Below are 26,080 nucleotides of genomic sequence, written 5' to 3'. Positions count from 1 at the left end.
GTAAGAGAAAAAGCAGATGGGAGCATTCATTCTCCCTTGAAGAGCTCAGAAGGTCCCTGTCAGATGTGCCACAGCACCAGGGCAGCCGTGCAGGGTCCAATATCAGGGCTCTCCCCACAGGACCACGGAAGTCAGGCTGACTTCCTTTTGCACATGCTGGGTCCCCACCACAACCCTGTGGAAAGGCCACCCTCTGAGGGACCTGTCAAGTTTTGCTCAGAAGGTAGGTGGGTGCTTCAAGCAGAACTAGTGAAAACAAATCAGAGACAAACAAATTATTTAACGATGTTTGGAGATTTTATTAGTATATGTTTGTGATACATAGTAAATACATTTGCTTTGGGGAATTGGTATATATACATCTTGCATCTTGATTCTTTTTACTTCTCCTCCACCCTACGTGTACCTCCCCAATCCCCGGGTCTCTTTTCCATCTCCATAAAGTCTATCTCTCTATTTCCTGTCATGTATCTTTTACTTTTTTCTTTAAATTAGTTATATTTTGACTTCCGGGAAGATGGCGAGTGGTGAGCAGTAGAGAAACGTCCTCAGCTACTCCAGGAAACAGCCCAACACGGAGAGCTCCCACCTGCTAGTGTCGCACACAGATTCCCCACAGAGCTCCCCGAGCTGTGTATGGATCGGAATATCCAGGCCACGGCAGCAAGTCCTGCTCAGCTCTCCACAGGGTGCTCTCCACTGCCTGTCCCTATGGGGCTCCTCTCCCTGTGAAGTTTCCCGAGGGCCGGTTTTATATCCTGGGCACTGGATGCAGGCTGTTGGCCTCTGCCTGGACAGCCCAGCTTCCGCTGCTGCTGACCTAATGACTCATCTTGAGACCTCTATTCAAAGTTTAATTCCTAGGGGGACCCATACTCCACGTATGCCTTCATGACCCTGAGCTCAGCTCCGTGTTGTGCACAAAGTAGAGGCTGAATAAATATGTTTTGACCTAAAGACATCTTATCGCAGTGATGTATACATTTGCACGTTTATAGCAGCACAATTCAAAGAGCTAAATGTTGGAAGGAGCCTATACGTCCATGAACAGAAGAATGGATTTTTAAAATGTGGTGTTTATACACAGTGGAGTACTACTCTGCAATAAAGAATGCTTAACTTGAGTCATTTTTAGAAAAATGGATGCACCTTGAGATCATAATGTTAAGTGAAATAAATTAGACACACAAGGTTAAATAGCACCTGGTTTCTCTTCTATGTGAAATTCAAATTATAAATAAGGAGCCAAATACAAGATAGATAATAGGAAGTAGGGAGATAGATCTTTCTCAAGGGGGAGGGATCAAGAGATGAGGAGGGGGCGGGAAGGGAGGGAAAAGGGATGAGGAAAGAAATGCAGATGTGTTGTGTACATGCACCAACTCCACACAAGGAATGCGAACATTAGGGACTGCAAATGTGTACTAGTAAAAATTTTTAAAAGAAATAAAAAAGCATTGACCAAACAAATGAGGGGCAGGAACACTGTTTTCATTCTTGCAATGCAAGAGTATAGGGATTTTTCGTCAGTTTAATGTGATGGTTAAGAACATTTACGCAACTTGTTGAAGTCTCTGTGCTTCTCTTTTTTCTTTCTTTCTTTCTTTATTTGGGGTACCAGGGATCGAACTCAGGACCTTGCACTTTGGAGGCAGATGAGGTGCCAGTGAACTAAATCCCTGGCCCAGAAGTCTCTGTGTTTCTTATCCGCAGCTATAGAATGCATGTAATAAAAGTACTTTGTAAATCTGAAAGTACATTGTGGGACTTTAATGAGAAACATGAATCCACATGGGCCAGCATGTAACATATAGTAAACATTAAACAGTGCATGCCAGCTCTTTCAAAACCAGCTCTCTAAACCGTGCAGTGTGATGCACACAAGAGTCCCAGCACGGAGGGAGGCTGAGGCAAGGGAATCAAGATTCACATCACCTGGGCAACTCCGCAAGACCCTGATTCAAAAGAAAGGGTGAAAGGGCTGGGGATGTAGCTCAGTGGTAGAGTGCTCCTGGTTCGATCCGAAGTACCAGCAAAAAAACAAAAAGCTCCCTCTTGGATTACAAAATTCCCATGACAGTTGCATCCAGTTGCTGCTCTTCTAATGCACTTGACCTGTCTCACATTACTATAAATATTTAATTGAACTGTCTATTTTTAGAGCATATTATTCTGTGTCTCTAGGTTGTCCAGGGTTGTCTTTTGGATCAGGGCAGCAGGCACAGTGTACACAAAACTGGCGGAGATACACAAAATGTCTTCATTTTTTCTAAATTCACAAGGCGGAAAAGAGCCATTATGTCAGAGCGTTTTACTATATAATGTTAATATATTCGCCTGTGCACCTATGAGGTTGTAATTTCACTGGGGAGCCAGGTCCCAATGCAGCAAGGAACTGTCCTCTCATTTCCTTGGTCCTCAGATTTTTGTGCTCTCGATGAAAGAATTCAATCAAGTCATGTAGATGGCCAGGCAGAAGTGTAGGTAGAGCTTATTGCAAAAGTTAGAGAGAGTTATGCCTTCAAGGGAGAAGGCAGGCAGGGCCTGAGCGTGAGTTTGGATTCCTTTTTATGCCCACAAAAGTTACTCCTGGGGTTTGGGGAACTGGGATAATTATGACGCTTACGGACCTTTTACTTAGAAGTTACCGCAGACCTGCAAAATGTCTTCTGCTCCTTCTTAGCTGATCAGTGTTTCCTCAGGGCCTTAATCTGGGAAGAAACTTACAAACGATAAACTCTTAACCTAAACCAGGTGCCAGCCCAAGGCAGGATGGTTTTTAAAGCCCATTTCCTTTCCTAACAGCCCTGGGCGGTAGGTTGTGGCAGCCAGGAATGCTGGGCGCCTTGGCTTAGAGCTAGCTGGCCAGTGGCCAGGTATGAAGAGGAAACAGTGTGTAACCTTAGGGTGTCACTGTGCTCCGTGAGGCTGCTAAGGTGTGAGGCCTAACAAAAGATTATCCAAGTATTATACACTGTCATCGTTGTTTCTTAGTCTACCTGGTAAACACGCCACCCCCCTCCCCCTGCCGTGTCCCTCAGGCCGGCTAAGGTCTGATTTCCTGCCTAACATTAACAAATTTATTTATTTATTTGTTTGTTTATTTATTTATTTTTAAATGGAAGAGGAAGGAGCCCAGGAAGTCAGAAGTACCAGGGGCCCACGCAAGTCACGGCGCAGGTGGGCAATTCCCAACCTGCCCCTCTGCCTGAGTCCCTTCACAATCCTGTTAAATAAAGGCAGGAACCAAAATTCTAGCGTGGCTTCCCCACATTCGCGCACCGCGAGAGGAGCGTGGGGTCAGAGCAGCCCGCGCGCACTGGGAAAGGACACCCAGGGCCTACAGAAACTTTGCAGTCGGGGTCTCCCTTGTAAAGCGGCGGTCCTGCATCGCCTGGCCCCGCGGGGACTCCTCTTGGTGCTCTTCCTCCACCTCCCTCCTCCCGCTTCGCTCACCTTTGCCAGGGGCTCCTGGTTTGTTCCCACGCGGTCAGCGCCCCTCCACGCACCGCGATGACGCCCTGCCTAGCCCGGCCTCTGGTTTCGTCACCAGACAGGGCCTGAGGAGGAAGAGATTCCCACAGCTGAGGTAAGGACAGGTTCACAGGTTTGCTGACTTTCATTGCAGAAAAAAAGAATTTTCAGGATTAAGGCATGGGAGGGGTTTTATTAGATAGAAATCTAAAAGTACACTCAAAGAAACAGAGGGCGGACCCTCAAGAGAAACGGGCACATTATTCCTGGCCCGGGGCCATTTAGGCCTCTCTGGAAGGTGAAACCCGAGGCACTAGTGGCTCCCCCTGAAGGGTGCTGGTGCCTAACACAGGGATGAGCCTCGTGGGCTTTGTAAAGATGGATAAGCTTTTAAAGATTATGTACAATTTCAGTTTTCTTTTTTGTAATTCTTTGCTTTTCCCAAAAGTTCTCCATTATTTTTAAATCAAAAAAATTCACCTTACATACAAAAAAAGTAAAGAGTAGGTAAAAAAACACTTCTTTTGTGTGTTTCATTTTGTTTTTGTTCCTGCCCTCTTCTTCCTTTCCCTTCTCTGGTCTATCTGAAGTTCTCTCAACCTGTTCCTTTATCTTAGATTAGGTTCCTAAATTGCCCCAGCTGGGCTTGAACTCACAATCCTCCCGCCTCAGCCTCCCAGAGTGCTGGGATTACAGACAGGTGTGTACCTCCACACCCACCTCTGAAATTCTTTTTCTGTGATGAGGGTCAAGAACCTACTGGATAAGCCGGGTTGAGGTCCTTGTCTCTTTTTTTAGACACCTTCAACGCCTCTGGTGACATTACCACCCACATTTATCAGGTAGGAAATGGGCAGGGCCAGGGTGAACTCTTACTCAAGATTCCACAGCCCCAGGGCAAAGGCTGAGCCAGTCTGGGGACCCCGTGCCTTACGCTCTGTGCTCCTCCCTCTTCTGACTCTCTCGGCCCCTTCCTGTACTCCTATTCCCAGGCCCCTCAAAGGGAATGTTTTCCTTTTATTTCTGTTGTGCCACCCACTCTCTCTTGTTTCCACGAAGCCAAGGTATTTGCCATATGAAGACCAGATGGGCTCAGCGTGTTCTGCATGTTTTTCTTCTGCATTTCCAGAGAGGAACTGTGTGCCCATGTCAGCTTCGGAGAGAATGTCTCTTCTTCCACTGGCCGCTAGAGGAATTCTGGGAAGTGGCTGTCATCCGAATCCCACACAAAGATCCAGAACATGTCCTCGAGGGCCATGCAGACACCAGCTCCACCCCTGGCAGCTTGCCAAGGGCTGGTCCCCCAACCCCTGCACCAGCAGCTGTCCCCGTGTGGCTGCTGGATGCGGTGGTTCCATGCGGTGTGCCTGTAACTACCAAAACAAAGACCTCATCTCTCTTCCTTCACCAGGTACACCCCAAGTGACCTTGGCCCATCACCAGATGGGGTCCAAGGAGATGAGGACTTCAATTCAGCCTGGGAAGCTTCTTGACATCATCATAGAAAAGGATAGGCATAGGCTGATTTATTAGGCAGAGTTAGAAAGGAAGAGAAAATAGGAAGGATATTTCAGTTTAAGTAGCTGGAGGAGGGCCAGACTGGTCCCTTGACAGAGGGAGACCAGCTTTGTTTGGTGGACTTGCTGGGTCTGGTTGATTATGATCTCACTTCTAGGTTCATCTCTGCTAGCATGGGCCTTGGCTGAGTGATGGTGGAATTAAAATGGAGGCAATCAGCACAAATTTAAAGGAAAAAGCCTTCACCAGAAAGTAAGAGAAAATAGAGAACACAACTCTCACAAAGATTAAAGTGGTCGCCATAGAAAGAGAAGCTAAGAAAAGACAGAAAAAGGGCTTCCGTTTGAAAAACTGAAGGGAGCACAAGTCTGACGAGGTGGACCAGGCTAATGTTTCCACAAAAGCGCAGTTTTAGGGGGCACTGTGGGCTGGGGTCTGGCGGATCATGATCTCCACGCTGGTTCAGCAGCTCCAGAGGAGGCCTACTTGATGGGCAATTCGGTTCCCATGACCTTGTGGAGCTGTCAGTGAGGCTCTGCTTTTCCTGGAGCCCTGGCAATCCCAGGTTTAGAACAATGGCTGGGGATTCTAGATGCTGCTCCAGAGAGGGGGTGTGGAAGTAGATGTTGTGAAAGTTGGTAATCAGATGTCTCTGTTAAACCTGAAAATTGTTCTATTTAATTTTTCTTTCATTTAGATTATTTTTATTAGTGCACCTTTGCAGTAATAATGATCCATTCATCATGGGTGTTGGTTCACACAGCTTCTTTTCCATCCCTTTCTGCTCCTTCTTTCTATGTATTTTTTTCTTGCTACTGAGAATTGAATCCAGGGCTGGGGATTTAGCTCAGTGGTTCCACCACCTGCCTCGCAAGCATAAGGTCCTGAGTTCAAGTCCTGGTACCAAAAAAAAAAAAGAATTGAACCCCAGGTCTTTGTATAAAGTTACTTCCTCAGCTCTTTCTCAAGACAGGGTCTTGCTAAATCACTAAGTTGCCCCACACTAGGCTCGAACTTGTGACCCTCAGCCTCCCAGAGTGCTGGGAATTACAAGTGTGTACCACCATGCCTGGCTTGTATTGCCAGCCTTCTATAATGATTGCTAACTGATTAACATGCTTACATGCAGAGCTGAGCAGAGATGTGAACCAATAAGAGAGAGAGAAAAATGAAGACATGATTTGTTCTGCTCTTAGTTACCCATGGGCGGTGTGCACCTACAGACCCACTTGAAGTGTTATTTTGATTTTCTTATTTTTTAGCAAAGCAGCTTTGCAAGTCCCTCAGAAGAAAACGCAACATGCTCTGACTGACTCCAGGTTATGGGCTCAAGAGTTTGTCCTCTGTCCTTATGGTCTCTGTCTGAAATCAAATAGCATCAGATCAGGGCTCGTTGATGTGACCTCCAGGGAGGCCAGAGGCCCCCGAAAGACTCGAACAGGAGTCCCTGTGCTCCTTGACAAGCTGGTGTTTCTCTCAGATTTCTAGATTTTCTATCAAAATCTTGAAATCCAGAGTTTAAGCCTGAATGGGTTGTGGGTCTATTATTCAGCCTGGATTAGCTTTCCATGCAAAGACTAGCTCAGCAAAGCATTAGCACATGACTGCGAGGTGATGTCAGTGTGGTCTCTACCAGTGGCCATGTTACAAAATATCTCATAGATTTGTTTCTTTCTTTTTTTCTTATCGTGGTGGTACTGGAAATTTAACCCAGGACCTTCACACTGAGCTATGCTCCCAGCCCTTTTTATTTTGAGACAAGATCTTGTTAAGTCTCTAAATTGTCCAGGCATGAATTTTCAATCCTCCTGCCTCAGCCTCCCAGAATTCACTGTTCACAGGCATGAACCACCATGCCCAGCTTCTTTCTGCCATTTAACACATATTGTTTTTTCCACAGAATCTCTTTTTTTCTCTTTATTTCCAAGTAATACTATCCAATTCCTTCCAAATTCTATGTCAATGGTTCTCAATCTGGTATTCTAGGATATGTATGCATTCCCCAGGACATTAGGGAGCTCTTTGATAGGTTTTCAGTATTTCCTACAGACTATACTTTTAGGACATGGTTGTACTTTTATTTATTTTTTTGAGACAGGGTCTTGCTATGTAGTTCAGGCTGGCCTTGAACTCACTATGTAACCCAGGCCAACCTCAAACTTGTGGCATTCTTCCTGCCTCAGCCTCCAGTGTGCTAGGATGATAGACATGTGCCACCACCATACCTGGTGTAAGGCTGTACTTACTAACTAAATAATATCTTCATCTCCAAGTAGCAGTTCGGATTAGCACTCTTAACCTGAAATACATGGAAATGTAAGTAATTTGTTGCATGTTAAAATAATTATTTAGAAGGTAGAATCTTTTGCTACCTGGAATTCACTTGGGAAATGACACCAGGACACCGGTGAGAGCACAGGCCCCCAGAGCCGAACTGTCAGCGTGCACGGTCCCTTCGAAGGTTCTCAACATCACTGCAATGTGAAAATGTCTTTTGCAGTCGATATGCAAACCTGTGATTAGGGAGCGAGGAGAAGCCCATTTTGTATTCAAATGTGCCTGGTGTCTGGTGGCCCCTGAGGCCTCAGATGATCCTGGGTCTCTAAGCCTGGAGAAGAACTGTCACCTTGCCTTAGATCAAACCCGGTTATCGAGGAGACTGGCTGTCCAGGGGATTCCCAGAGTCCTGTCTTCCAGACAGAAACTTGTTAGCACTGCAGTGAAGGTGTCTCGCACCCTGCTGGCTGTACCTGCAGGGGTGGCTTCGGTCAAGGTGGTGGTGGCTGCAGTTAAGAACTGTGCAGCCTTGAGGGGAATTAACTTTGCATCGGCTCAACCCCAAGGCCCAGGCATGGACTCCTACCTGCGGGCTGGAAGATGTTATGGGGCACACAGACGTTCTGAGAGGGGAGTGGCAGTAAGTGTCCCAGAAGAGGTGTCCCAGGGAAGGAGGAGGGTTTGCAGGGGCAGAAGGTGTCTGCTCTGGCTTTGTGCTGAAGGCGTTTCAGAGGTACCAGAGATGAGCTTCTGGAGGTGTCCTTCATGAACCCTTCCCCTCTACTCCTCTGCCCAGGCCCGCACTCAGATTTCCTAACTCTTCCTCCTGCCCGGGTCACCTGTCTCGGATCACCCTGTTTTCTGCCGCCACAGCAGCGTTCGTTCTCAAAAAAGGCGTCTCCCGGGGGCCCTGGGCAGAAAGGCAGACTCCTAGGTGCCAGTCCAGATACCCTGAACTTGCAACTCTTGCAATTTCACAGATACGAATTCCGAGTTGGAAGCTTGGGTGCTGACACCCCAAAACTCCGGGGCAAAAGCAGAAGATGCTAATGATCTAGGTTACTTTCGAAGCTCCAGCCTGGGAGGGATGGGCACGGGTTCCAACTCGTCCCGCAGTCACGAGGTGTCGCGTTGACCTCTCCGGGGGTTTCGCTCTGGCTCGCGAGTGAAGTCACACGACTCACTGCCTCCTCCTCCCAGTGGGTAGGCTGGGGGTCTGCCGACCGGCCACAGGGCTGGCCTCGGGGTGGCGGCTGGGCTTCTTAGTTGTACAATCCGGCTATGAGGCCCTCCGGGGTTCACTCCCTCGGAGGGCCCAGCTGGGGCGTCGGCCCCGTCACGTGATCAAGCTGCCCTGGGTCAGGTGACCGTGGCCGGGCTTACTTAGCCGCAGACGCGGAAGGACAGCCCAGAGCAGCCAGGCGCAGTCCGGTGAGCGTCCGGGGAGCGTCCGGGGAGCGTCAGGGAGCGTGCAAGGCGCGTGGACATGCGGGCCTCGCAGCTCCCAGGGCCGCCACCGCTGCTGCTGTTGCTGCTCCTGCGCCCCGACTTTACCCCAGCCGTGAGCGCCGCGCCCTTTGAGCCCACCTGGGAGTCGCTGGACGCGCGTCCGCTCCCCGAGTGGTTCGACCAGGCCAAGTTCGGCATCTTCATCCACTGGGGCGTCTTTTCCGTGCCCAGCTTCGGCAGCGAATGGTTTTGGTGAGCGCTGTGGCCCGAGTCTCCTCGCACCCCGCCCTGGGTCCCCTCCGTACCCGCAGCCCCCGGACCCTGCCCGGGTCCCCTCCCTCCCTCCGGTTTCATCAGCGCTTTGCGTTTCTGGTGCTGGGGATGGAGCGCTGGAGGGCCGTTTGGTGTTGGGTTTCTTCTCTGTGACTGGAGTGTGTCCCAACACAAGGTTGCACGGGCTCTCAGCCCCTTGGGCGCTGACAGCGAGGTCGGTCCGCGTGGCGTCGGCCCTCTGCCCTCGGCTGCTCCGCTGCTGCCTGCTGCCTGCGGCCTTTAGGCCGCGCAGGCGGGCGAGAGCACATCCGGGTGTGAAGCTGCTGTGTATTTGCGCACACGTTGGTGGGGTTTTGTTCTGACTTTTTTGAAACAGGGTTTCCTTAGGGTGCCCGGGCTGAAACCTCTGGGTCTCTCACTCCGGGACCCAGGGTCCCCTTGAGTAGCTGGGACTGCAGGCGGGGCCGCCTCAGTGTTTACACGCTGGTGATTTATGTCAGTGTTAGCGTGCGTGCCTCCAAGAATTTTTAAAAAGGGTTTTAAAATTTTAAGTTTTTTTTCTTTTGGAGACAGGGCCTGTGGAGCTCAGGGTGCCCTCAAACTCAGTGATCCCCTGCCTCAGTCTCCGTAGTGTCCGGGTTACAGGCCACCTAAAGGGCGTTTTTAACGGGTTTGAAAAGGGTGTGAATAATGCACTTTAGGTTTTGTCTTGAGTTTTTTGTAAAAAAAAAAAAAAAAAAAAAAGTATGTAATCTCTTGAATGGTTGTGCATACCTTTCCTGATTGATTGCTTCAAGTCTGAAGTTTTTCAAGATAGAGATGTTATCATCTAGGTATATCTGTACATGTAGGTGAATATGTGTGTGTATGTATCTGTGCTCAGGTTTCTGTCAGCTTCTCTTTTGTAGGTCAGTTTTTAAAAAAATTACGTTTATTAGTACATGTTTGCTATGCATAATCATTACATTCATGATGGGGAGTGGGTATAGGTACACAACACATCTTAATTCTTTTTTACTTCCTCTGCACTCCCTTTCCTCCGTCTCCCTCCATTCTAGTACCTCTTCCCATCTGTAAAGGATCTATCTCTGTATTTCGTATTATCTATCACTGTAGTTTAATTTCAAAATGTAAAAGTGCAGGCTGGGGCCCTGGTTCAACCTCCAGCATCAAAGGAAAGTTTCCAAGTAGTTGAAGTCAAAGATGCAGGCTCTCTCTTTCTGTGCACCGGACCCTTCTAGTCACATGATTGCAGCCAGGCATTGTAACCCCACCATCGGCCTTGCTCAAAGGCCGGAAGACAGCTTCTGCTGTCTTTAGGAAGGGGCCACTCCCAGCATCTCTCTGGTTGCCCTTCCCTCAAGAGTCACTGGCCAGGATGGCCCCCTTTCTGTGTCGTAGCTGCAAGACACAGGGAAAGGACACGCGTGACTGAAGACCGGCACATGACAGTGGTTGCTGCCAAGTGTGGCCCTTGGTGGTCTTAGCGCCCAGAAGAGCCTCCTGGTCATCTTTGGGGGAGCCTCGCTGACTGTGGATTTGCTTATCATGTGCAAATACGCTGAGGAAAGGAGAGGAGATGGATAAAGTAGAGGTTGGGGCAGAGACAACTCCATGAGGACTGGCGCTGCTGGGCTCTCTGAGGTATTTTAGATGTATTTTGCTTGTGAAGCCTTGCAGAAGCAGTTTAAGCTCACTATTGTGCTCACAGTAAACACAAGTAATTCATGTGTGTGTGTGGTACTAGGGGGTCGAACCCAGGACGTTCACGCTGAGCCACAGGCCCCCCTTCCATTTCTTTTTCTTTTTTTAATGTTGAGGCCGTGTCTCACTAAGTCTCTAAAGCTGGCCTTGAACTTGCCATCCTCCTGCTTCAGCCTCCCAGAGTGCTAGAACAAGTAATCCTGGAAGGCTGATTTATTTATTAAAATAACAGCATCTTCTTAATTTACTGTTGCTTCTCTTTCTGCTTTACCCTCCTCCCAAAGTGTGTTTTCTGCTAGTGACTATAATAAATGCAAATTATGTTTTAGGTACAGCCTCTTCCATTTTGAAGCTTTAGTCACTTCTATTACCAAGTGCCTTGATCTGTAAAGACACATACTATGTGCTGTGATTGAAGAGTGAAGAATTCAGAGAACATGTTGTCTAGAATGTTCTAGTTTATTGCAGAGATTTCCCAAGGAATAGATGGAAAATAAGAGGGGTGTTTTGGTTTATGTAAGATTTACTTAGGGCTAAGTCAAAGTGAAGGGGAAGTGACAGAATCCAAGTAACATTCATGGAGAGGGAGGTATTAGTGGGACCTGGGGCAATTATTGCAGTGGTTTGTCCCCACGGCATTCATGTTGTTTCCTCTCCTCCCACAGGTGGTATTGGCAAAACCAAAAGATACCAAAATATGTGAACTTTATGAAAGATAATTATCCTCCAGATTTTAAATATGAAGATTTTGGACCACTCTTTACAGCAAAATTTTTTAATGTCAGCCAGTGGGCAGATATTTTTCAGGCCTCTGGTGCCAAGTATATTGTCTTGACTTCCAAACATCACGAAGGTAAGTAAGCCCAGCACACACAGACAGATGTGACAGTGGCTAGGAAATGCAAAGAAGACACTAGAGCACTGAAATCGGTTCTCTGTTAGCAGTAACCAGAAGTGGAGACTAGATTTGCTTAGAAATTAAGGGCCACGTGTTCTGCCTGCATTGGGGGGCAATGTAGGGATACAGACAGACTGTATGCTCCACAAAACAAGAGGAAAGGTGGTCACAGTTACTTATATGCACATTTAATAATTTTTCCAAGATTTGCTAAAGCTATTTGAAGTGGGATGGGTGTTGCAGTATAAAATTTACTATTGGAAAGGTACACCTCTCTCTCTGTCTCTCTGTGTCTGTGTCTGTCTGTCTCTGTCTGTCTGTCTGTCTCTCTCTTTCCAGTACTCAGCATTGAACCCAGGGCCTTCACATTGAGCTCCCTCCCCAGCCCTTTTTATTTTTTATTTTGAGACAAGGTCTCCCTAAGTCACTAAATTGCTTGAATTTACAATCCTCCTGCCTCAGCCTCTGAGTATGCTGGGATTACAGAAATGTGCCACCATACCTAGCTTCTTGGCTTCTGTGCTTTATCTTTTTTTTGTTGTTTGTTTTTGTTTTGTTTTTTGAGATAGGGTCTAGCTATGTAGCCAGGGCTGGCCTTGAACTAGTGGCATCCTCCTGCTTCAGCCTCCAAATACTGAGTTCACAGATGTGCACCATCATGCCCAGCTCTTTGCTTTATCTTAATGTATTCTGCAAAGGCACTATGTGAATTATGCTTCTGTAGTTTTGTACCATTGTGTGTGTGTGTGTCTCCTACATGGCTGTTCTGGCTTGTGTCTAGATGTTCCCCCAAAGCCTCATGTGGTCATGGGTAGAGTTTTTCAGAGGTGGCAGGACCTAGAATGTGTGATGCTGGGATTAATTCCTGTTGCGATGCTAGGGTTAAGGCTGTCCCATCCTGAGTGTGAGTGCTACCCATCTGAAGAGTACTCTGAATAGGATTAATGACAATGTGTCTTTTAGTATAATAAATTCTTTAAATTTTTAATTTAAACACTCACTATATTTTTTGATCATACTGTGTATAACGAGTTCTTAGAAAAACACAATCAAATTGTAAGGATCCTCTAGCCCACATCTGTACATTTTCAAGGATACACTTTGTCAGATGTTTTTACTGCCTGTGGAATGTGCATTGCTGGATTGTGAGGAAGACCTCTCGGTGACTTTTGCTGCTGACACTGAGCTCCAGACCCCTGGGGTAAGGGCACTGCTTGACACCAGGGGTTCCTGACAGGCAGGTCAAAGTGAGCATTTTAAAATAAGACCTTAAGTACTGACACTGCTTTGAATGCCACAAACATCTTTGGAGTAAGTGCCAGCTATTTAAAAATCTTATAATGAATCTAATGAGTGAGTCTGTCTTAGACTTGCCCTAATTTATTATGAGTAAAGTGATTAACAAGGCATCTTATTATTGTCAATTTGCAAAGATTCTTTTGTACTTTAGTAGATAAAAACAGAAATTAGCTGAAATTTTGAGGCTTTGATATTATTTCTTAAGTATTTCTGTTTATATATCTCTTCTAACACTTTCATATAGAACGACTACCAATCTAAATGAAAATTTCTGTTACAATGTGAGTTATTTCAAAGCACACATTATGCATTATTTTTCTTACTTAGTTGGTAGATTCTTCACTTTGGGGTAATTTGAAGAACAGCATCTAAACCTGTGACTTTAGCGTAGGATGAGATAATAAATGGTGGGTGTGTTTTAAAGTACAGAACTACTTGGGAGTACTGTGTTTTCCTTTTTGGTTAAATGAATTATCAAGCTAAAGGAGCTTTACTGCACACGATCACTAGTGTTCTGAGATCTCACCAAATAAAAATAGATAATGCTAAAACAAGGCAATCTTCGGTTGAGAAGATGGATGAGAATCTTGCAGGGGTGTCTTAGGATCTTCATTATAAATAGTGGTGGTTACTGTTGGGCTCGGTAGTTGTGGAAGATGTTTCTACCTTAGCAGTGATGTGCTGGTTGCTTATTTGGGGTTAGATCCTGTGCTAGCACTTGGCTGGGATATAATGGGGATGCTGCGGACAAGATACTACTCCTCCAGGATCTTAGAGTCTGAGAGAAAAAATGCTAGAGATAGATCAGTCTGTCCAGATAAAATTTGCCCATTAAAAAAACCCCACCTCATTCTGTTTAAATTCTCATTTGTTTTTCTTTTAAAAGCAGAATATATGCTATGAAAAACATTGCCATGAAACAGTTATTTGTAGAAGCAGTTATGTATAGATCACATCTGACTTGTTTTGGCCTTTTTTTCAGGTAGAAGTTTATTGAAGTAAGATTGCTAATGCTGACAAGAGTTTTTCCTGTCACTTTCAGGCTTTACCTTGTGGGGTTCAGAGTACTCCTGGAACTGGAATGCTGTAGACGAGGGCCCGAAGAGGGACATTGTCAGGGAACTTGAGGTGGCCATTAGGAGCAGAACCAACCTGCATTTTGGACTGTACTATTCCCTTTTTGAATGGTTTCACCCACTGTTTCTTGAGGATAAATCCGGTTCCTTCCAGAAGCAGAAGTTTCCGGCTGCTAAAATGTTGCCCGAGCTCTACGAGTTAGTGGTCAAGTACCAGCCCGAGGTGCTGTGGTCTGATGGAGATGGAGGGGCGCCGGATTCCTACTGGAACAGCACCGGCTTCTTAGCCTGGCTGTACAATGAGAGGTGTGTGTGCTCTAGGACGCTGGAGTTGCCTCAAGTGCTCCTAAAATATGCATGACGTTTGCATTCCCAGATTCATTCATGATATGAGGTTATAAATGGTGGGTCTATTTAAAGTATAGAGCTATTTAATGGACAGCAGTGTCTTGATCCCCCGCCGGCAGAAATCACTGTAAGTAATGTTATGGACTGTATCACTACTTACTCAACCAGGAGTAAACAAATCGGGAGTCAAGTACAAACCAATTGTCTGAGTTTGAAATCAGACTAAAAAAAATCGCAAGATCAAGAACTTGAAGTCCAGTAATCATGTGGGTCCCTCTTCCCACCTTCTGGCCCACACATCCCTGCTTCTGCTGTGCTCTGCAGTTCTTCTCACTCCTTTTGCTGTTGTGGTTGCTGTTGTTGTTTTGAGGCAGGGTCTCGGCTGTGTAGCCCAGGCTGGCCTTGAACTTGAACCAGCTGTGATTCTCCTGCTTCAGCTGAGTGCACCACCACGCCCGCCCTCATTCCTCTCCCACTCATTTTCCCATGATTAGGCTGCATCTGTGTCCTCTTCTCCGTTGTCCTCAGCATCCTCGCCACATCCTGCTCTCCTGTTGCTTCTTGGCGAGGTCAAGAGTATGAGTGCATTGAGTGCTGCCTGCGCTTCTCCATTAGGCTTGACTGATCCGGGCCATGTTTACATTTATAAGTAGAAAGCGCCTGGTCTTGTGCTATGAAGTCAGGCCGCTTTTTGGGTCCACCAAAGGCACAGATACAAATGTTCTGGAGAACTCTTTTTCTTTTCTTCCCCGCCCCCCCTTAACTGAAGATCAAACCCGGGTACTCTTTCACAGAGCTCGATCCCCAGCCCTTTTGATTTTTATTTTGAGACAGAATCAGCCTCAGCCCTCTGAGTAGTGGGGATTATGGGTGTGGGGCACCAGCTCGGCTTGTCTGGAGGGTGGGGAGACTATGGATTGAACCCAGGGTCTCACAGACACCACCTAAGCACTCTACCACTGAGCTCCATCCCCACCCTGTGGAGAACAGATACTGTGAACAGCAGGGTCTTGAGGAACTCCTGCCAAGGGAAAAGACTCAGAGCCACTTTAGTATGTTATCCCATCCACCCCCTGAGCTGGGTGTGGTGGTACACACCTTTTATCCTAGCACTCTGAGAGGCTGAGGCAGGAGGAACTGCAAATTTGAACTCAGCCTGGAGAATTTAGACCTGTTTTAAAATAAAAAAGGGTTAGGGGTGTAACTCAGTGCAACAGCCCTGGGTTCAATCCTCAGTACAACAAACAAAGCAAAGCAAAACAAAACAAAACACACCACTGTCCCCTGTAAGTGGATTTCTGTTCCCTCTACTTGAATTATCAGTCATGATAAAAAATGTTGGGATATTTCACATGGTGTCAACGCTCAATTTTTCTGATCTTTTTCAATAGTAGGCACCATTTCATGAGAAAGAGAAAGGCTAGAATATATTTGAGAGATGATACAGTTCTTGGAGAAGAGACTTGTGAGTGCATCTGCACTGGCCACGCTGGACTGTCTTACACTAATTCCATTTACTCCAATAATGATGAGGACATTCATTATGTAGGCAAGCTGGGTGACCTGCTGTAGGTCTGGGAGCTACACAGTGACAGAGCTGGGACTCCAATCAGCCTAGGTCTGTTTGACCTCGGAACCGCGGGCTTCCCATTATGTGTGTTATGCTATGGTCCTTTTTCAGGAGTGGGTTCGGGTGGACCTCTTTTCAGTGGCATTTCTTTTTGCATTAAAAAAGAAACTTCAAAAAAATTATACTTTTCATTTCAGCCCAGTTCGGGACACAGTGGTCACCAATGACCGCTGGGGAGACCGCTGCATCTGTAAGCATGGGGGATACTACACCTGCACGGATCGCTATCATCCGGGTCATCTCTTGTTCCATAAGTGGGAAAACTGCATGACAATAGACAAGTTTTCCTGGGGCTACAGGAGAGATGCTGAAATCACGGATTACCTCACGATTGAAGAACTGGTGAAGGTACAGTGAGGTGTCTGGGGGCTGATCCTGTTGTATTCTTAGTAGTGTGGTTGCATGGGGAATGTCATTTATAGTTTGGATGGTTCAGTGGCCCGCGCACACAGGGCGTGTATCAGCACATGAAAAATGGAATGGTCTTTATGTGTTTAAGAACTGTACCCATTCTTACATTGTTAGCAACTTGTGGAAACGGTTGCATACGGAGGAAATCTTCTGATGAACGTCGGGCCCACATTGGATGGCACCATTTCTGCCATTTTTGAGGAGCGATTAAGACAAATGGGGACCTGGTTAAAAGTCAACGGGGAAGCCATTTACAAAACTCACCCTTGGCGATTCCAGAATGAAACTTTCACCCCAGATGTGTGGTAAGTCTTTCTGGTCATAGAGCACTACCTGATAGAGGAAGACATTTAACATTTCTCAGAGATAGAGAGAACTGGATAAAAAAGAACTTGGATGAATCTACCTATCCAACACACTTTCCAACTTTACCCAAGAGAAGGAAGGGGACAAATGATCATGTTTTTGAATAGTTCATGTTTATCCGATTCTGCTTGCATCATCTCTAGGTAAGTCCTAGTGGTGGACACATTTTAGCCAAACCATAGTCAGCTTTTATGAAACTATAAGCTCTTCAGGTAAGTGAAAAAATTCTGAGTGGTTTAATGTAATACAGACTATTGTTTAGTCAATTCAGTGAATTCTAACTTTTGCAGAAGTCTTACTCCATCATATTAGCAAACAAGATGTGTCCACAGGCAGAGAAAGTAGGGGTCTAAAATCAGCCAAAATAGAGAATATTCCAGGAAGGTGGCAGGGTAAGAAGCACCGGGTATCCGTGCCCCTACCTAGATAACAATTGTGCTGGTGTTGATGGCCAGCGTGTAAGAGAAAAGATACCGAACATCACTAATCACTAGGAAAATGCAAATAAAAATGGTGTGCCCTGGGTTTGCTGGCATTCAACTCTACTCCCTGCACTCAGAAGGCTGAGGCTGGAAAGTGAGTTGGACGCCAGCCTGGGGCACACAGTGAGACCTTGTCTCAGAAGAACAACAAATTGGCTACTGTGTTCTCTCTTTCTCAGTGGCCTGCACTCACTCTGCAGAGCACACCTCTTTCCCTATCTTTAATAAATGTAAAACCTCACTAAACAACAAGAAGCAGCCCCAAAACTGCAAGATAGCACTTCACACCTATTAGGACAGCTGCTGTTAGAAAAGAAAAGAAGTGTCAGTGAGGGCCTGGAGAGCCTGGTGCCCTTGTGTCCTGCTGGTGGGAATGCAGGACGGTAGAGTTGCTGTGGAAAATAGTACAGCAGTTCCCCCCAATTTAAAAATAGAGTTACTCTATGATCCAGTAATTCCACTATGTTCATAGCAGAACTATATTCACAATAGTTGAAATGTGGAAGCAACACAAGTGTCCATTAACAATGAATGGATAAGCAAAAGGTGATATGTGTGTATACTCTGGTGTGTACATATTCGGTCTGGAAAAGGGAGGAAATCCTGACATATGCTACAACATAAAGGACACTGTATGACTTGACATAGGCTAATCACAAAAAGACAAATGCTATATGAGTCCATGTATATGAGGTACCTGGAGTAGTCAAACTCCAGGAGTGGAGCTGTACAAGGTGGAGCCTCAGAGATGGACGGTGGCAGCGGCTGTATAACATTATGCACGTATTTCATACCACGTTAAAGACAGCAAATTTCATTATGTCCTGCCACAATAAGAAGATTGGAAAAAGTCAGCTCAAAACAATAGCACTATTTCAAGTGATTTTAAAAAATGTTGTTTGTTTATACTATTCCAATAAATTGAGATCCAAAGTCTCTTTGAAATTATCTTAACTGGCTTATTGTTCTTTCAACTAATACCTTCTTTAAAAACTTTCTCTCTGGCTTCTCTCTGAGCTCGGGAGGGTTCTGTGTGGCAGTGAGTATCTGAATCGGACTATACCAAGTGGGATTTGATGTGGGGGCTGGATCTCTTAAAGCATACTTCCAACTCACCAGAAAATAAACCAAGCAGGGCCGGGGATCTAGCTCAGTGGTTCTGGCACCTGCAGCGCAAGCACAAGGTCCGGAGTTTGATCCCCGGTACCAAAAAAAAAAAAAAAGTAAGCAAACCTAGACAGAAGCAAGTAGTTGAACAATTTTAGAATCTTGGGTTTGGGAGAAGCCTCAGTGAGCCACAGTGAGCCACAGTGAAGCCCGTATGTTACAGATAGTTTCAATCAGACTTGGGAATTTGTTTCTGTGCTTGAAATTGACTATAAGGGTCTTTGGTCTGGGAGCTCACAATCATTAATCATCATTCCCTCAAGTGTTTATTTTAGTAAAGATAATAGCCAGATCTGGGTGTGGTGGTGCACACCTGTGCATTTGGGAGGCTGAGTCGGGAAGATGCTCAAGTTTGGGACTAGCCTGTCTACAGAGTGAGTTCAAGGCCAGCTTGAATAGTAGACCTCTGTCTCAAAAAAATCCAAATAAATAAGTAAAATATTTAATGAGTCCTATGAAGCTGAGTGCTGTACTCCCACCCTTTCCCTGCCCGAGTGCCCTGCCATCCTCCTGCCTAGGAGCTCTTTTCCGCCATGGCTTCGTCATGATGCCCGCCTCCCTTCTGCTGGCTATAATCTACACACTCCCAGGTCAAACCTTAAAGCCTTTCTGGAGTTTAGCCTGGCTTGCTGCTCCTGTTCCCAGAACAATTCTTAAAATCCTTCTTAGTGGTTTTCATATCTCACCCGACAGTTCTGATTTTCTGTCCACCTCCTTTCTGGGGCTCCTGTTCATTGTACCTTTGCTATGCCTTCCTTTCGTCTCACCTTAGGCCTTGCATCACCAGCAGCTGCACCCTTTCCATGGTTTTAATTTGAAGTGCCCTACTGCCCACCACCTCTTAGATTGTGGCTCACTCAACGTAGCCCTTCAGCTTCGAAAGGGAGCTACAGTGCAAGGATCGGGCCATCTTTAATTCTGTCACTTTTCTCTGTCCCTCAGCTCTCAGATCTTCTGCCATATCTAGGTTGGATCTGTGGCCCAGCATTGTCCTTAATCCGTTGCATACACCCTTAACTCCTGAACCTTTTCTTCCTCTCACTTGACAGGATCCCACCTGTGGTTAAATTCAGCTCCACTCATTCCATGGCTTTCCCCAGACAGCTAAGTGTGAGCACAAATGCACACATGCACACATGGTGCCAAATTATCTCACTTCGGCTTTGAGGCCAACCCTTGTTTTCTGGCTGTCATCCCTGATCATCCACGTAAGCATTGCTGCAGCAAGTCTCCTTTTGCACTCATTTTCTTTTCCCTGCTCTATTAGATTCTTTCCTGTCACCATACGAACATGTTATTTCTCTCATCTTGCAAAAGTACTCTTTCAACTCTGCTGATGTGTCTAGCTACCTTCTCATCCCTTCCTTTTCTTTTAGTAAATCATCTAGAGTAAATGGTGTCTCCAACTCCTTGCTGAAGTTCTCCTCTTGGATCCATTCAGCATGGGCTTCCCACACTCCACAGAATTGCTCTTGTGAAAGCCTGCAGTGGCCTTTACCTTGCCTATCCAGTGCTGAGCTTATTTTCTGAATTTATTGGCAGCTTATTCTCAGTTGATCCCTCTCTCGCCTGGTTTTCATCACACTGCTTGGCTGTTCCTTCTTAGTCTCCTTTGGTGAGTCTACCTGATTTTCCCAACCTATAAATCTTGAAGTCCCTGAGGCTTAGTCCTTGGGCTTCTGATTTGCTCAGTGTATTTTAGTTCCCTGGGTGATCTTGTCCATTATCCGGGCTTTAAGTGTGTTGTGTAGATGGGCTTGCCACATGTCTATTTCCAGTGCTGACCTCTTTTCGAACTCCGGCCTCCCATATTTAATTTCCTACTCGGAATTTTTACTTGAATGCATGAACATCTTCAACTCATGCGTCCAAAACTGAGCCCTGATTTTAAGTTACTATAAACCCGTGGTTATTTCAGTTACCAGTAGCTTCATCCTTTTAGGTGGATGTCAGGCCAAAAACCTTTGAGCCCTTAACTTCCCTTCCTTTTTCTTCCCAACTCCCATTTCTCTTCCATCCACAGTCATTCCATCAGCAGACACTTATCTTTTTTCTTTTTCCTTTTGTGGTACTGGGGATTAAATCCACCATACTTTGGCACTGAGCCACATCCCCAGCCCCCTTCATCCATCCATTCATTCTTTTTTTCAGACAGGATCTCGCTAAGCTGCTAAGTTTCCCAGGCTGGGCTGAACTTGCGATCCTCTGCCTCAGTTCCCCAGTGCTGGGCTTCCGGGCATATGGCAACGTGCCTGGCAATGCCACCACCTTTATCTCAGCGGTACAGCTAGGATCTGACCACTTCTTACCCTCTTTGCAGTAGTTCTCATCCTCTCCCATCCTTTTGGTTTCTGTTGTCTCACCACTGGACTATTTCAGTAGCTTCTTGACTGACCTCTGCTCTTGCCCTTTTGCTCCCTTATTCTCCACAGAACAATGAGACTAAAATTTAAACAATGCCACTCCCATGCTCACTTTCTTGTGGTAGCTTCCAGTCTGTGAAAAAGCCAGGTCTTCTGACAAACATGCTTAAGTGCTGCATTGTTTCTCTGGTGTGAGAACCGAAAGTGGAAATGAGGACTGAAATGTTAATGGATGTTGGGAAATGGGAAGAAAGTATTCAAATGGGAAGGGGAACAGGGAGGAGGGAGGGAGAAAGGAAGGGAAGGACAAGAAAAACAAAAGGAAAATGGAAGGAAAAAATGGAAACAAAGCTTTTGAACATAGGGGAGGAGGGTTGAGGGTGGGAATGGGATAAAATACAATAAAACTCATTAAAAAGTGGGGTCTTACAGAGCCTCTCAGGGCCTGTGAAATCTGGTCCTCTGACCTGGCCAGCTCCGAATTCCTCCCCTCACTCACCCACCTTGCTGTTGGGTACCTAGCTCCCTCCCGGGGATGGTCTCACCCTGGGGCCTTGCACTGGGCCTCTGCCTGGGAGGCTTTCTATGCCTGCTCCTTCGCACTGGCACTGGGCACTGTCTGCTCTTCCAGTCTCTGTGCTGCCTCCTGGGCGGCGGGTGGCCTCCCTGACGGTTCCTCATTCTTCAGAGCACACCCTCCCCTGCTCTGTCTCCACTCTCGAATGCCCCATGCAGCGTCTCTCCTGACTGCAGCTTTCTCCCAGCTTTGATCATCGCTCAGAGCACATTCGCTTGCTCAACCCAGCTTCTCTCACAGGTGCCAGGCTCCAGAGAATGAGAACTTTGTTCAGTGCTGTACGTCTAGCCTGGACACAGTGGCTGGTGTTTTAGGGTCTCCGTAAATATTGCTGAAAACTTGAGTGGACAAATGAATGGATTTCTGCAGAGCATACTCTCTTTATTCAGATTCATCCTGTGAGCCTCAGATTAAATGTCATTTTCTTGCTTAGACATCTTTCTGATGGTCCAGTCTAAAAGAAGCCTTTGCTGTATTTTTCAATTTCTTTTCTTTCAGTGTATATGAAAGTATACATACTTTCACATAGTGAAAACACATACTTTTGTGTTATTTGTGGGAGTTTTTCCCATTCTAGTCTCAGGCCCGTAAGAAAAAGAACTCTGTTTCTTTTTGTTTTGTATTCTTAACAAGGAGCACAGTAGGGCTGTGAACACAAGCTTTGAGCCAGCAGGTAGAAAGCTGTCTAGCTCTCGTGCCCTACCCTGGCAGCTCACCTGTGCTCTCCTCTCTCAGCTCCGTGAGTGCAGTCTGAAGAGGAATCCCAGCTGAAGAAAACCTTTCTCTCCCAAGAGCTTCATTGTAGTATTGGAGGAATGGAAAACAGAAGTCCTTTTTATACCACTGTGGGCTATTTTTCCTTCTCTTTTATTAAGGGAGACATTGGTAAATATTTACCACATAGAAGTATTACTGAAAATAACCTCAAATTTGACCTATAAATAAGGATGGGATATAATGACTTGTTTCTGTGCTCTTTTTTTCTTTTAACCAGGTATACATCTAAACCTAAGGAAAAATTAGTCTATGCCATTTTCCTTAAGTGGCCCATTTCAGGACAGCTGGTTCTTGCCCAACCCACTGCTATTCCAGGGGAAACAGAGGTAAGAGGGAATTTTATCTTTATTCCTCCTTTAAATTGCTGACTAAAATAACTGAATGAGACATAATTTGCTTTAATTTCAATGAGAACCTTATCTGTGTTGCTCTTGTACGTAAGAGTAACTTTAAGGTGATTTTTGTCAATGGCAAATGTTTGGCCAAAACTTTTTGAAACTTCTAAGAAAATTTTTCTTTAAAAAAACCCATTATCTCCATACATAGCAATGTAAAATAGACATTTTTCCTCTTAGTTACTCTACATTGTTCAGGTTCACTGCATGCATCCAAAGTGATTTTTCGTACAACTATAATTCCCCAACATAACACTCCAGAAGATATCAGAAAAAAAGGTGTCAGCACCCCACTGTTTTAATCTGTTGTAATTACCAGGTCTGGCATTGAGATCATTTTGGTGTATTTTATAGCTTGCTCTTTCAGAACCTGATGATACTTTTGGAAGTTTTTCTTTTATCACCTTTCCATATTTCATTTCTAATGTGTGTGGTTGATCATGCAGAAAGATGATGTTCTGATCTAATGTTTAATTACATCTATGAAGCCCTGACAGGACACTGGTTATCTTTCGATCTTATCTGTGTCCTCGTTAGCACAAATTGATATCATTAAAAGTTCATGGGTTTTATTTTCATTGATCCACCTGATACACAAAATTTTATGCTTCAAACTATTTCTAAAATACATACAGAACTGCTTATTTGAATTCCCTTGGTATAGTCAAGACTGAGGGTATAAAGCATAGCAATAATTGATTAAATTTATGTATTATTAATTAGTAGAGGTTACTGGAAGATGTGGCGAGGAACAGTGGCTAAGAGCAGGGAGCTTTCTCCAAACATTCTGTGAAACAAGCGGGCAGGCCTTAGTTGGTCAGATTGGTTCTCATATAGAGTATATTATCAGATCACAGTGCAAAGTTAACTAGAAATCAATGGCAGAGGAAACCACAGAAGTTATACAAACACATGGAAATTAAACAATACACTTAAAGAATCCATGGTTCCAATAATTTTCTGTCCCTGGTCCTTTCTTTGGCATTTTCCCTCTTCTAACACTCTCTTCTACCTTTACAGTTCTTCCCCGGTATCCTCATATTTATTTCCCTTTTGAGAGTAATAGAAAGGCAAGATCAATGTATCCACTTAATTGGATCAAGAATTAAAAGAGCTTGTGAATCACTAAACATAAAGGAAGGGATCTTCTGTGTATGGTGCTTTTCTGAGAAATGCTACTCCCTGCTTCCCATAGAAAGTTGGTGAGTCAAAGCAGTGCCCTTAAGAGACATTTGTATTTATGTTTCTAATTTCAGGTAAAACTACTGGGACATGCACAGCCACTTTTCTGGACTTCTTTGAAGCCAAATGGCTTGATGGTGCAATTGCCACGGCTAAGCATTCATCAGATGCCCACTAGGTGGGGCTGGGCTCTCAAACTAACGAACATGATGTAAGTGCAGCTGAGAGGCCCCTGCTGCAGTTACCTCTGAACTTGGAAATGGCAGGTTTCTATAATTGTACTACATGGAGAACGCTAATGTAAAACTGATCAATAAAAATCAAGAAACTATTTAGGAAAATTCTTTCCTAACTTATTTCCTAAGTTTTCCCTATTTAACATTACTATTTTAATTTTCCAGTGTACTTTGCCGTTGAAGTTTCTCCAAACTGAATCTTTTTTCATGTGTGAGTCAGAGGTGGAAATGTTTCTGTTTTATCCTACCTAGGAACTATTGGTGCTATCAATTGAATTCCTCCCCCCCCCCATTCTTATGTTGAAGCCCTAACAGAAGTGTGACTGTATTTGGAAACAGAGCCTTTAAAGAAGTAATTAAGGTTAAATGGGGTCAGAAGGGTGAGGCTCTAATCCAGCACAACAGGTATTCTTATGAAGGAAAGAGACAGAGAAGCCCTGTAAAAAGATATATCAAGAAGGTGACCATGTGCTAGGGCAAGGAGAGAGGTGCCAGAAGAATCCAAATCTGCTGACATCCTGATCTGGGACTTCTGGCCTCCAGAACTGTGTGAAAATAAATTTCTGTTGAGTTATCTGGGCTGCGGTTTTTGTCATGGCAGCCCTGGTTTACAATGTAGGTGGTATCCAATAAACTTGGGCTTATATACATTTCCAATGCATCTTGTCTTTTTCCTCTTATTTCTAAAACTAATATATGGTCACTGTAGATATTTTGGAACTTATAGATAATACTCAAAAAATAATGGATGTTGAGAAATGGGAAGAAAGGGTTCAAATGGGAAGGGGAACAAGGGAGGGAGGGAGAAAGGAAGGGACGGACAAGAAAAAAAGTGAAAATAGAAGGAAAAGAATGGAAACAGCTTTTGTACATAGGGAAGGGGACTTGGGGGGAGTGGGATAAAATACAATAAAATTTATTTTAAAAAGTAATATTTAATAAAAAGAGATATACTCAAAGATAAAATCACTGCTCAGATCACCACTATTAAGATTGTTTTTTTTAGGGGGGGGGTTGAGATACGGCTTTTTTGAAGATGGGCTAATAGGAGGTTCAACTTAAATTGATAAATTTAATTGTTCATTGTATTTGTTGTCAAGCAAATTGAAGTTGAAAACTTAGTTGAAAATTAGGAAATCTATTCAAATCTCCTAGAATGAAGCACAAATAATACTGATGTTGATATAAGTAAGGAAAACCAATTAAAGAACTCATTCCTCTCAACAAAAGATGCATAATACAATTGTTTCTTTAAGTGCTTTGATTCCATTTTGTCACATTAATCAGCTGCAGACATCTCATTGTTTAAAAAATCAGTGAAATTAAACACATATTGTTTACTAAAATCATGCTAAGCTTGAAAACTTTTTTAAAAAAATTACTCATTGTTGAAGTTCTTGCAACTATCAAAAATTAAAAAAAATTTTTTTGAGACAGTTTCTCGCTATGTTGCCTGGGCTGGCCTCAAGTTCTAGGCTCCAGTGACCTTCCTGCTTCAGCCTCCTGAGTAGCTGGGATTACAGGCACATGCAGCTGTACTCGCTGCCACTATGGAATATTTCAAATCATGCCACAGTATTTATGTGACTAAATACTTAGGGAGTTCTAAATACCAATTAACATTTTATTAGAGAGCTGCTGTTTGTAGCTTTTCATGGTTCTGAATAAACAAAAATAATAGAAATAGGAGGGAGATGGATCTTTTGCAAAAGGGAAGGGGACCAAGCGATAGAGGGGGGTGGGGTAGGGCATGAAAACCAAATGGAGATGAATTATGTGCATGGACCAACTTCCCATGAGTACTGCAATCATTACGTACTGCAAACATGTACTAGTCAAGATGAAAAATTGAAAATAAAAAAAAGGAAAAACAACAAACTAAAACCAGACCAAACTGTTGCAGGAACCTTAACACAAAAGGTCATCTGTTGTTTTGAAGAAAGTAATTTTGAGACTAAAAGTTGTCATCTGCTTAAATTGCTATCATGCCCAACTTTACCTCTTAATGAAGGAGGAAAATGGAAATAGCTAAGCAAATTACGGTTAGATGGAGGCTTTCGTTGATGTGCAGCTATGAGGGAGCTACAAAACAAAATCCATGTCAGCTTCCAGAGATGCTGATGTTTTGCTTATAACTGGACATTATATAAAAATCTGAAACCCTAAATTTAAATTTAC

At 44.7% G+C, this 26,080-nt stretch overlaps 1 protein-coding gene and 1 long non-coding RNA gene across 3 annotated transcripts; one reads left to right on the top strand and one right to left on the bottom strand.

The window, feature by feature from the left end:
* Positions 1–275: 275 nt before the first annotated feature.
* On the bottom strand, positions 276–8,524 carry LOC147824228 (uncharacterized). The gene is made up of 2 exons (XR_015442497.1): positions 3,457–8,524; positions 276–2,711 (listed from the first exon to the last, which is right to left on the bottom strand). It is a non-coding gene; the product is annotated as an uncharacterized LOC147824228 (long non-coding RNA).
* A 139-nt stretch (positions 8,525–8,663) lies between these two features.
* Positions 8,664–24,561, top strand: Fuca2 (alpha-L-fucosidase 2). Of its 2 annotated transcripts, XM_004846043.3 has the most exons (8): positions 8,685–8,970; positions 10,393–10,635; positions 11,361–11,548; positions 13,935–14,274; positions 16,084–16,294; positions 16,472–16,662; positions 22,307–22,415; positions 23,741–24,561. In XM_004846043.3, exons 3-8 carry the CDS (start codon positions 11,404–11,406, stop codon positions 23,879–23,881), a joined length of 1,137 nt encoding a protein of 378 aa, XP_004846100.1. In that variant the 5' UTR covers positions 8,685–8,970; positions 10,393–10,635; positions 11,361–11,403; the 3' UTR covers positions 23,882–24,561. The 2 variants fall into 2 exon arrangements, with proteins under 2 accessions (XP_004846098.1, XP_004846100.1); XM_004846041.4 differs by lacking the exon at positions 10,393–10,635 and having other exon boundaries at positions 8,664–8,970.
* The last annotated feature ends 1,519 nt before the right edge of the window (positions 24,562–26,080 follow it).

This window comes from Heterocephalus glaber, unplaced genomic scaffold (assembly GCF_053883595.1).
Source record: "Heterocephalus glaber isolate CG9 unplaced genomic scaffold, H.glaber_assembly_v1.0 deba00001550, whole genome shotgun sequence".
NCBI lineage: Eukaryota > Metazoa > Chordata > Mammalia > Rodentia > Bathyergidae > Heterocephalus > Heterocephalus glaber.
This window is presented reverse-complemented; position numbering and strand designations above follow the sequence as displayed.